The 13,319-nt window shown below is 31.7% G+C and overlaps 1 protein-coding gene across 4 annotated transcripts in view; it reads right to left on the bottom strand.

Annotated features, from left to right (window-relative positions):
- LOC118179655 (ubiquitin carboxyl-terminal hydrolase 22-like) overlaps positions 1-13,319 on the bottom strand; it is a 111,923-nt gene that overhangs the window by 42,228 nt on the left and 56,376 nt on the right. For all 4 annotated transcript variants that reach the window (XM_035348821.2, XM_035348828.2, XM_085821889.1 and 1 more), the window contains 2 exons: positions 4,090-4,139; positions 435-486 (listed from right to left, as the gene is read on the bottom strand). In XM_035348821.2, the coding sequence (XP_035204712.1) occupies positions 435-486; positions 4,090-4,139 (102 nt within the window). The remainder of the gene's footprint in view (positions 1-434; positions 487-4,089; positions 4,140-13,319) is intronic.

Genomic DNA, 13,319 nt, shown 5'->3' with positions numbered 1-13,319 from the left:
TTTTGGCTCATCAGTATAAATGGCTGAAATTTTTTAACATAACTGATTGGAACTACATATTCCACTTCATGTTTTCATAAAAAGAACTACCTTTTCAGAATTTGGGGGGGGGGGAACTTTGTATACTTTTTTAAACACTTGTCAAATGTGATTTAGCAAATTATTATTCAGGTTTTTGGTTGTAAATTATGCTTATTACTAGTCAACAGGATTGAAGATAAATCCTACATATTATGTCAATTTAAATTTTGTTACATTAAATGCTGATTAGTTTGTTAATTGTTTAAGGCAAAGCAGTTAGATGAATTGAATAAATTCACCACATGTTTTCAAGAATGCAGAAATATATGTTAGCTTAAAAAAATATTGTAGTACTTAAGTATACTGGCTTAGAGTTAAGAAAAATATATTCAAAGTAATAAAATTAGAAATACCTTTCTAAACACTGAAAGAGAGTCGAAGCAATTGGTGTTCCATCATTTGTGTCTATAATAATAAAAGACAAAACCATATAATGCATACCAACCAAAGTTACTAAAATTGAAAATATATAAATATCCACATACATCAAGAATTGCAATTATTAAATTATACATCACATTCAAACACCATAAAGTACATCAAGAGAAATGATTTATCATAAAAAATGCTCTTTACACAAACAACATTGTGACACTATATTATTTTCAAATTTTATATATTTGTATAGATGGTAACAATTTTGATTCTGTCTAAAAATGGCATTAATAAGCAAATTTTTTACATTTCCAGAAAGAAGAAAAACAAAGGTTCCCTTTTTTTTTAATGAATACTTTAGTCAGCTCAAAACAAACGTTACAATCAAAATTAACAGTGATAAAATTGATTCTATACATATGCTGAATCTTCTGTGGCAGAAATTTGCATCAAAATGCCAGTCTTATTCAAAAGATACACTAAAAAGAATTATGATTTCTAAATCATATTAATATATCACTTGTGGAAGTTTTCTGTTTTTCAGCTGAAAGATCAGAAATCATGGTTCAACATGATTACTATTTTTCATTAAGAATAGGAGCTTTATGATACAAACAATTTTTTTATTTTTCTGCATAAACTTCAAGCTAGCTGAAGTTATGATTAAAACAATCTAGTTACGATCATTTACAGAAGGAAGTGCATGAAAGGTTTCTGCTTACGACAATTTTACAACAGTTTCACTTTAAGCATCAAACCCTTCAAGTGTTTTGATAAATGACAAATTATTAAATTTTTCCAGAAGAAATACACACAACAAAGAAAATTTAATGTAGGGTAGTCAATTGATATCATTTTTTAGCACAAGGAATTATGGACAAGAGAAGATGGCCATTTGTTCAAAACTATAGGTTTCTATTGTCACAGTTAAACATCTGTTTAAACAATCTAAATCCGGATCAAGACATTCTAGTTTTGCATTTCATTCTTCCGCTCTTGAGATTTTGCACAACTGACTGCAGTGCACCTTCTACTAGAAAATCCACTTAAAATTTTTCTTTCTGCTGTGAAAGTATGCTTTGTGGAAATTCAGTTTATTTTCTGCACCTTGAGTTGACTATTCAATTTATTTAGAAATCTATTTCAGAATATCACACAATGGCCACTATAAGCTGAATAAAAAATTCTACAGTTTAATAAACAAAAAACAAAATATGCTTACTTTCATTTAATTTTCATCGCCACCAATAACTATCAAGTTATGTGAATCCAAACATTTACATAAAAATCACTGAACAGTCAAATCTGCCTCATATTATAGTACACGATCAGCAAGTTTCAACGATTTATTGTCAATTTTCAAGTCTTAAAATTTGCATTTTGTCCCTAATCTTTATTTTTCAGTATACATTTAAATAATAATCAAAAGTTCATAAGTCATAATTACTCAGAAAAAATTATTTACTTTATTTAACATTTCAAATTTATTGTCATAGCTCATTATAAATAAGCTCAACATATGTATGTCATAATAAAAGCAAAGGACATAACGGAGCAGTGTCGATGCGTAGTTATCCTATATTGAAGAGGAAGTAATCTGATTGCGTCGTAAGCTAATGTGTAAGTAATGATTATATAAAAGTTTTATTTTGTGATGATTCTGTAATAACAAGAACCTTCCCTGAAGAATTATGATTATGTGAACTCTCAAACAAAAAGACTTTTGGACTGAAATGCTGAAAAATACAATAGGACTCTAAAAATTAAAAATTTATTGTAAAAAAATTGATATTTGTAAATTATACTTTACAGGACAAAAATTTTATGATTTATTTACTTTTATTTTTTTTTAACATTTGCTAGTGCTTTAACTTTTTCTCTTTAAAAAGGCTTCTCTGTCGCTACGCCTTTTTCTTTTTGAAGGGGGGAAAATATGTAAGATAAAAATGTATGAATCAGAATTATAATATAACTATAAACATTAATTCTTCCTCTCTATTCTAAAATCGTAATAACGTATCTGCATTGCGTCATTCAAATTAATCATGCGATCTTACGTAACCGTTAATACCAGATGCCTCTTGACAACCAATCACCGAATTGTAAACCAAAACTTTTCTCTTCGCGTGCTTCCATCCTTCATAACTACGCACTTCAGCTTTGCTCTTTACTCTGCTAAGATGTAATTTCGCTGGCTTGCTTTCGATCCCAACAATATCAAAAATGTAAATCTTCTGTGGAAAGGCACGACTAGAGTGCCAAGTGATTGTGGCCACAAATATCAATTGGAAATAAAAATGGAATTAAAACTGCCTCGACTGCCAAGTTCTTTAAATACTACGCAATCAAAATTCTTCTTCAATATGGATCTAAGCACGCATCTACAGTGTTCCGACATTTTCCTTTGCTATTATTATGACATGTATCTGTTTGTCTATGATATACATATTCTCATATACAAAAGGTAATACAATAACTAATTTTGTACAGCACAGCAAAATGATATGCTATATGAAAACAAGCATGATGTAATTCCCATGGAAAAGGAAGCATGAAGCCAAAAGTCTTCAAAGTATTCATCAAATACATACAAGTAATATATGCTTCACCTGCATAATTGAACTCTGACACAAAACTTTTGATTTCATAGTGGGGGATGAAGTATTGTAAAATTCATAATCCATAGATAAAAGCCAATATATCTTTAGCCAGATATTTTTATAGAAATTAGGTCAGTTATACATATTTCACAGAACTTCTTACATATTGTACTAGATATTTACATCAAAATTTTTTCACAACACAGTGGCTAAATAAATACAGTATCAAATTTGCTCTTATCATTTATTCTTAAACTTTTAAAATACTATAAAACAATATGTAAAAAAATATAGGTATCTACTGCTATCAAAACTCAGGATTTCTTCTCTTGGCAATTAGGTAGTATTTAATCATGCATCATGAAAACTTGAACTATATTTCTACAGAAAGTATTAGCTAATTGGTTTCTACCTTATGCATCCATTACCAACAAGAAATTCTAGACCTCAACAATTACTGAGGCAAGCATGTGATCTGATTGTGTGACTTTATAAAACTTCCTCAAGAACAATGTCAGTGCATGGGTCATGGGTTCCCTTATTTCAAAATATTTTACATTAAATGAGCAGTAATGTGAAGAACACGACTGTGTCAAGAACTCAAAACCAGGTTCTCTTTTCTGACCAGATAGGTAAACCACATACAACACTAAAATATCAAAGCTAAGAGCAAACTTTGACAATTTTTACTTGGATATTTACATCTGAAAAATTAACTGGACTTCTGTAGCTACCAGCTAACAGAATGAAATGTCACTGCATAGAATTTTTACAATTATAATTTCAAAGCAAAATCCAAAGCGGGAAATGCACATTATATAATCGGCACCTATACAGGGTTGGTTACATGGAATATGATATAAATATGGACCTGACAAAAGAAAATTGCAAGCCAGATGAAACATATTTCCCTATCAATAGTAATGTTAATAGAAATAAGTTGAATGAAAGCTGCGTCTATACATTATAAAGAGAATAATAATACAGTAATCATAAAGGATATATTTTCCTATAAATATGAACAAGTTCTTACCTAAATCTAAAGATATACCCATGAATGGATCAAAAGTTGAGGATACAAATCTAGAAAACAATATTAGAATATTAAAGATTTTAAAAATTAGAGGAATAAACTTATGTTTACACTTAGAAAATGCATTCATATGTAATAACACAGAATAAACCAGAATGACAGAAATATCCAGCATGTTCCAATTTTCCATTCTTTCAATTCTCCCCCCCCCCAGCTGAAATACCAAAGGATATTTCTCCCAAACATTTTTTTGCCAAAATAATTTCTTCCATAGATTTTTCCTGAATTCTCCAAAATTTATCCTACTAACCAGTAGTTCCAATTTCTAAAGTTTAAACATCTTTGCAAACTAACCTAATATTCACTAACTTCAATAGATGCTGCTACATTACTTATATAGAAATTGACTAATGTTTGTCTAGAAAACTTGTTCACTGAAGATGGAAGATTTTATTATTTTTATCAAAATGGATGAAGCCTTTTTACTAAAATTAATGGCCTCCCAAAAGGGTTAAATTTTACCAGTTATCAGTTACCAGGTCCAGTTTAGAGTAGGCAATTTTTGCATCTGAAGTCGGCAGTTAAAATTAATTTTTTCTCCCTTTTCTAATAGCAGTACTCATCCAGATTATCTAAACATATTTACCAAAATCACAAGGTACTGTCGAAGAGTACCTGTAATATAACAATAAAATATTAAAATCATGCAATATTCAATTTTATCATGTTAAAATGTAAAGCATTTAAAATGTAAATGTTAAAATGTAAAGCACCAGCTTAAACTGACCAGGAGTGACTGCTGCCCCAATCCAAAAATCTTGAACACTAACCATATAGTAAAAATCAGATATCTTTTAAAATAATTATACCACTACCATATTATCATACAATTATATCATACATATACAACACATCATACAACAGAGAAACAATACAAATATTTTAATTTATGATGAATCAATTTATGTTTCAGAATATTCTTTCATGCAGTTGCCTACCTTTTTGGTTTCTCAATATTTAACAACAACAACAACAACAACAACAACAACAACAACAACAATAATAATAATAATAATAATAATAGCTATGTTTAGCTTTCTTTGCTTTTGATGGAGGTTTAATTTCTTGAAACTGCTACATTAATATTTTTCTTTGCTAAAAACTGAAAGTTCAGTAAGGCATTCTGACATTTTGCGTTTTCACTTAACCCTTTAGATATCAGATTAGAACTTAAGCATATATAGTAACAAGTGCTGGAGATGTAAATTATTAGAAGAAAGAGAATGGTTCATTAACTTGGAAAGCTCTCCTATTAATGACTAAATTATTCCTAAAATCTTTACCAATAGGATATTCAGAGAGATTTTCCTAGCCCAAAGCACCCCATGTACTTTTGTGTAATGAGAATAAATAATGTTTCATGATCTGTGAACATCTAAGCTATAAGTATTCAAGGATGCTCTACATTCTGTCATTATATATTCATATAATTAAATGAACTTTCAGCAATGGGTAAATGGAAGCAAATTAAAACATATCTAATCAGTTTTATGAAGAGTGGTATTTCTACTTTCTATCTTCTTTTAACTTGGACACTTCAGCTCCTGCGTAACTTCTGTCAATAATCTAAAAGTTTTAAATCACAATAAATCATTTTAAAATTGCTTTAAATTTGCACAATCTCTGAATATTATTTCTAAAAGAAAATGGGAGAAAGATAATAAATCTAGATTACACAAATTCAGAAATTCTGGATTTCAGAATCTTAAAAGTCAGAATTCTGGCTATACCCGGACTGCAATCATCCCTGACTGATGGAATGTATTAAGAAAAATTAAAACAGTTCTCTCTCATAAAATATAAGTATTAATAAGTACCAAACCATCTATATTCAATATTTTGGGAAACTATGTCAAGAAAACTCAAACTCATGTCTTTTAATCTGTATTTATTCACATTCAGTTAAAAATGATAATAAATAATATTCACAGTAAAAGTTTTTTCTTTTTTCTTAATTCTATTTCACTTCTTGCTTTTCTTATTAAAATAATTATGTTACTTAGGAAAATTTCTAGTGGTGCAATAATCGTGTAAAAATTTGATAAACACACGAAATTTTTAATCTTTCTTTTACATGAACGTTTGCATAACCAAACACAACAGCAGATAATTAAACCTATGTTAATTTAACACAGTTTAAATTAACATAATGCAATTTATAAGTCTTTAATTATACCGTCATGAACAGAAAACATAATCCTAGATAAACACATAATTCTAGCTACAAAAATATTCATTTTTTTATACAAGTCCTTATGTACCATATTACAGTCACAATCTACATACAAATGAAGACTTAGATAAATAAAAATCCTCAACTCCTGAATAAACGTTTACATTCAAAAATTCAGATTTACATAATCAACTCTACAAACTAAGAGGAGGTGCAAGGTACTTACATGAGCAGCAGATTTTGGGATCTAGAATCTAAAACTAACTTTCACTATACTGAAGGATAACACACCAATGGTCTGGCTGCAAATGAATTTATGCAACCACAGTCGGTAACAGCTTTTAATACTGTTTGGTATTGTTCATAAAGGGCAGCCATCATCCCCAACATGCTAAATATCAGTTCACATTACACTTCACGGATAAGAACTCTCAGATGGATCCTTACACATCATCAGCCAGAAGCCGATATTCTAGGTCACTAGCTAGTACCAGTCCAAAACAAGCTCTTTGAAAAATACTTCAAAAACAGCAACACAAAGTTTGGATCTTCATGCATCATCAGTCAGTACCAAAAGCCAATATTCTAATTCGCTAAATCAGGAATTTGAGCCATACACACTTCCTTTAATCATTACATCTATCTAGACTCATAAATGTGGCATTGCACACATGTGACAAGAACATACAGATCATCCCATTTCTTCTCAGGGGATTTTCGTTCATATCTTTTGGCATTATCTATATCCTTCAGTACATCTGATCACCTTCCATAATGCCAATACATCTTCAGTAACTTCCCTTTTTCTTCAAAATGCTCGAGAATCATCATCGCATAATTCCTCCTTCATTTTTCCACCCTTCCCCCAGTTATCATCCGCATATTTCTTCCACCTCATTTTTCCTTCTTTTATTGCTAAATTTTCATCCAACTAAAGGCAGAAGCTGAAAATTCAAAGAAAACCCAAAAGGCTCTTATTCCCTCCTCCACAAAATCCTTCAGTTTAACTCCAAACCTAATTACTCATTAAAAGCCAATTTCTGATGTTACCATGCCTCACTTGAATTTAATTAAGAGTTCGTAAACATTTCTGCACATGGAAATTAAGTACTTTTAAGGATAATTAATGAAAAAAATTAAGGACCTATGAGCTGAATAGATTCAATTAAAATTATTACCTATGTCTGAACTTCACTTTTGTAATAGAAGATAAGTGACATTTTATTTACGTTTTACTAATAGTTGGCTTTATGTTGATATTTTTTTAATGTCTCATTTTGTCACTAGGTTTACTACGTAGTAAGTAGATTTTATGCCAAATGGCATAGTTTAAAATGAGAAGTAAAATCATAATCAGCATCCTTCATAACAAAAAACTGGTTGTTGTCACCCCTCTTGCTTGCCAAGAGAAAGATCTGCTGATCAGAACAAACCTGAAAGGCCTGATTCAGGCACGGATGGCAAGTTTTGAAAGTTAGCTGGACTTTGTCTGATGCAGTTAGTGCCATAGCTTCATGTAGAGTTCCAGGGGTGGTAACTCAGTTAATATATTTTAAGGATCTAATAAGCCACTAAAGCACCAGAGGTGATAAGTTGTTTTGCATTAAGTCTCACTGGATGCGAAGAATAAGTTTTAAATGAATGTTTACATTTTTGTGTTTTATCTTGTGACCATGGTAAAAGTTAATGAAAGGCAATAACTCGCTTTAATATGCAAACATAATTTTTAAGGGTATGCAGTCAGTTATAAGTAATTAAATTAGATATTAGATAACCCTAGTCATTATGGATTTGGATTTATAAGGACATTATTAAATTTTATTTATTTTTTAACAATATTTGTTAAAACAGCCCTATTAAAATCACAATCTAATAACATTTCACAGTTTTTATGACATTAATTCTTAAACGATATTAGGATAATTACACATTAAAAGCTACAAAACATTTATGTTTCTTAACAACAACACTCAATAAAATATTTATGGGTTCTTTTAATTTGAAAGCCTTCCCAGACATTTCGGCTAATATTTATCGATTTTCTAGTAAATACAAAGTCAGAGAAAGGTTTAAACAAGCTTCTTACTTAAAAAGAATTTAGAACATAAAGGCATGTTCTTATACTAACAAAATCAATTACAGCTCACAGTGATGTAATTAAACAAGAAGAGTCAAATTTAAACTGAAAATATGGACTAGTAGTCAAGGACTATACAATTTAATTTCAATTTAATCTGGCTCAGTAACTCTATCATCATAAAATATTCAAATGTCGGCAGAAGTAATGAAAAGACTAATAATTACAAATTATCAGAGCTAGCAGGAACTAATGCAGGGAGCAAGTGGAAATCAGAAACACGCTCTTGTCTGACACTCCAAAAACTGTCTAAGTGATTTGCATTCTGGTGAGGAAATAAAAATGGGAAATTATAGTAAAGGCTGAAATTGTAAACAATTTGGTAATTTACATAATAATAATTGTTAAGTCATTAAGACTATTTAACTGTAAGATTACGTCATTTTTTCTCTTCTTGGCGCCTTGCATGGCGCAGATGTTCATTACAGCAACCCTGTAAACGCTTACTCAGTTTTTTTTTATTGCTGTTGTTATTAGTAGTAAGTCATCGCTTGAAAGATGGCACGCATTTGATTAAAGTTGTTGAATAAAATATTTAGTACAGTCCACTTCTAGTTAATTTGAAATTGTTGTATAACAACGCACGCATCGCATGAACACTTTATGGCCCGTCGAGCCACAGGTAAAAGACATTGTTGCTAAAATTAACTTTTTAGAACATTTAGAATACTTTCGTTTGGTTGTATTACGCATAACTTCATATAGAGTATTTGGAATGCTTTCGTTTTCGTGTGGATTACGCAATTAAGATTGAATACTGTGTCATCGTTCATTTCCGTTGTTGATGTCGAGAAATCTGCAATCACGGTAAGTGATAAATTATTTATTTGTTCATGATGAGTGAATTGAAAGCGATTAAAGCTAACAAAAAAAGTTTAAAATGCAGTATCAGAAAGTTTGAAAATAAGGTAAATTCTACAGTGGATGAAGCAGATATTTCCTTATTGGAGTTATACGAATCAAAAATATTAGAATTTAAAAAGGAATTAAGTAACATTTTCGATTATTTATTTGCACATTGTGAAGAAAAGGACACTGACGGATTCATTAAGGAAAAGGAAAATGTAGTAGATAATCTCGATGAAATTCATTTGAAAATTAAAAGAAAAATTTCTGAGATCCGTTCTCAAAGGAATAGCTGCTCAAATGAAAACGGTTCGAGTAAAGACATAATTGTTTCGGATATAAAATTGCCTAAATTGTCTCTTCCAATATTTAGTGGGAAAATCGAAGAATGGATTGAATTTGAGGATTTATTTTCCGCAGCTGTGCATAAAAATAGCAAATTAACTAATGCGCAAAAATTGCAATATTTAAAGAGTTCGTGTAAGGCAGACGCTTTAAATATTATTCAGTCCATTCCAATTTCAGATTCGAATTATGACATAGCATGGAATCTGTTGGTTGAGCGCTATAGCAACAAAAAAGATTTGATCAATTCTATCATAAAGAAATTAATTTCTATACCTCAAATGAGTGATTCTACTTCGTCGCTTTTAAAATTTATCGATAAGGTGCATGAATGTTTACGATCCTTGGAAGCATTGGAGCAAAAGGTGGAAGAATTTTCAGACACGTTAATTGTTTATTTATTAGTTGAAAAGTTGGATAGAAATACTCGGTGTTGGTGGGAAAGGTCACTTAAAAAAGACGAGATAGGAACGGTTAAACAACTGACATGTTTTTTGAAGGAACACGCTCGCACCCTATCACATTACAAACCTCCGCATGGGGAATCGAAACGTTCATTTAATACCAAAGCTCTTACATCACTTTCGGAAAATTCAAAAAATTGTCCTTATTGTAAAGCTGATCATTTATTGTTGAAATGTGCGCAATTCTTAAATCTAACAGTCAAGAAACGATTTGAATTTGTAAAGACAAAAAAACTATGTTTCAATTGTTTATCTTCCGTCCACACAATCAAGGACTGTAAAAGTTCTAATACATGTAGAAAATGTCAGAAATTTCACAATTCGCTCTTACATTTTGATCGAAATGAAGAAAATTTCGATAGAGCAAACGGCACATCGAATCAAATCACAAACAAGACTAATAAATTTAGCAGTAATCTTTCTCCAAATGCTGATACATTTACTCCAATGGCAAGCAGCCAAAAGGTTAGTGACACTAATGAAACCAACCAAACAAAGTCCATTAACGGTACTGCGCTGAATATTTCCAGTTCTTTTAATAAACAAGTTCTACTTTCAACTGCAATTATTTTCGTTAAGGGTAATGATGGAAAATTTATCTCGTTGAGAGCCTTGCTGGATTCTGGTTCTCAAAATAATTTCATTACTAAAGAAGGTGCTCAGTTATTGAATTTGAAGAAAAGAAAAATAAATGCTTCTATTTCAGGTATCAATGGTACAGTTATGGGTGTTAAGGAAAAAGCTATAGCAACCATCGCTAACGCTACTAGAGATTTTATTCGTACCTTACAATTTTTTGTTGTTCCAAAAATAACTCGGGTAACGCCTGCTAGATATATAAACATTTCTGATGTTAAGCAGTTGCAACTCATTGGTTTAGCTGATCCAGAGTTTTATAAACCTGGTCAAATACATGTTTTATTATCTAACGAAATATTTTTTGATTTACTGGGAACAAGTAGAATAAATATGCAAGACCTGATTCTCCATCAGTCAGTTTTTGGATACATCGTTAGCGGGTCAGTACGCATGCTGCAGCAAGGCAGTGTTGATAATTTTTGTGGGTTTGTGGAAAATGGGGATAATTTATCTGACAACATGAGAAGGTTTTGGGAGATTGAAGGTATTAATGAAGCAAAAAAAGTGAAAAGTCAGGAAGAGGAATTTTGTGAACAGCATTTTCTTCGTACACACAAGAGGCAAGATGATGGCAGATATGTAGTGGAAATGCCAATTAAGGAGGAAGGACTTAGCCTTTTAGGGGAATCGAGAGAAAACGCTAGCAAAAGACTGAATTATCTACTTAAACGCTTCACTCGCAATCCCGCAATGAAACACTTATACGAAGATTTCATTAAGGAATATAATGAATTAGGCCATTCCGAAGAAATTTATGAAGGGGATAGCTCTAGTTTCTCATATTATCTTCCTCACCATGGGGTTTTCAGGCCCGAGAAACCTAGCACTAAACTTAGGGTAGTGTTCGATGCCACTGCTCCTACGACTACTGGAATTTTGTTAAACGATATTCTGCTGAATGGAGGGTTAGCTCAAGACGAACTATTTGATATTATTTGCAGATTTCGAACGCATAAAATTGCCTTCACAGCAGACATTGTAAAAATATATCGTCAGATTTTGATTAAAGAACATCAAAGAGATTTATTACGCATCTTATGGAAGAGTAGTGAAGAAGAACCAGTTAAGGTCTATAGACTGAAGACTATAACTTACGGTACTTCCAACGCACCATATCTAGCAACACGCACACTTAATCAATTAGCAGAAGACGAGAAAAACAATTTTTCGTTAGCAGCGCCAATAGTACAAAGGGATTTTTATGTCGATGACGTACTCACAGGAGCCCATACTCTAATAGAGGCTAAAGAATTACAGTCGCAATTGATTAACCTATTATCACGTGGAGGAATGCGTCTGCACAGATGGTGTGCTAATCATCCTGATCTTTTGCAGTTTCTGGATGGACAAGAGGAATATTCTTTCAGTAATTTCGATGACGATCAGAGCATCAAAACTTTAGGATTATTATGGAATCCAAAGATAGATTGTTTTTCGTACAAATCAACCATCAAGAAACCAACTACTTACACAAAGAGAACAGTGTTGTCTGATATTGCTCGCATTTATGATCCATTAGGACTGCTTGGTCCAGGGATAACAAAAGCAAAAATCTTCATCCAATGACTTTGGTTATTGAAGCTTGATTGGAACGATCCGCTACCCGAAAGGATAATTAAGGATTGGCAACTTTTTATTGATTCAATGCAATCTATCAACAATTTGAAAGTCAGTAGATATGTTTTACAGGATAGTTTTTCTGATATACAAATTCATGGATTTTCAGATGCATCAGAACACGCATACGGAGTAGCCATCTATTTACGCTGTAGAAGTGACAATAATTTATCTTCACATTTGCTTTGCAGCAAGTCCAGAGTAGCTCCACTAAAACCGCTGACAGTACCTCGACTGGAACTCTGCGCAGCTGTACTGCTAGCACAGCTTGTTGCAAAGGTGGTGCCTTTATTGAAATTGGACATCAGTAAAATATGTCTGTGGTGTGACTCAACCATAGTGTTAGCGTGGCTTCAGAATCCTCCGCATGTACTAAAAACTTTTGTTGTTAATCGAGTGTTGCAGATCCAAGAGCTAACACATACATGCCAATGGAATTATGTGCGTTCAGAGGAGAACCCGGCAGACCTTATTTCCCGAGGACTGAATTTTGACAAGCTGCATGATGCTGATCTGTGGTGGAAAGGTCCTCCATTCTTGAGTGAAGGTGTCATACCTAACAAGAACATTGACTTTGAACAATTAGAAAAAACAGAGACATTTTCTAATGAACTGAGAAAAAGAACTGACATTGCTTGTTTATGCACTTTGCGTTCAAAATTTATTGATAATGTCCTAGATATCACTAACAATTATTTAAAATTATTACGTATTGTTAGTTATATTTTCAGGTTCATTTGGAACTCTAGGTGTGCAAAACAGAAAGGAGCACAGAGAAGAACAGGAGGAGTAAGTTCAAAGGAGTTAAATGAGGCAGAATCCTTTTCAGTAAGAGAGGTTCAAAAATGTAATTTTTATCCAGATTATAACTCCCTCGCACAAGGTAAACCCATTAATAATAAAAGTAATTTACTTTCTTTGAACCCTTTTTTAGATGAAAATAATGTAA

The sequence above is a fragment of the Stegodyphus dumicola genome, chromosome 8 (assembly GCF_044657685.1).
Source record: "Stegodyphus dumicola isolate Sdum_Otavi_A_Nest chromosome 8, ASM4465768v1".
NCBI lineage: Eukaryota > Metazoa > Arthropoda > Arachnida > Araneae > Eresidae > Stegodyphus > Stegodyphus dumicola.
This window is presented reverse-complemented; position numbering and strand designations above follow the sequence as displayed.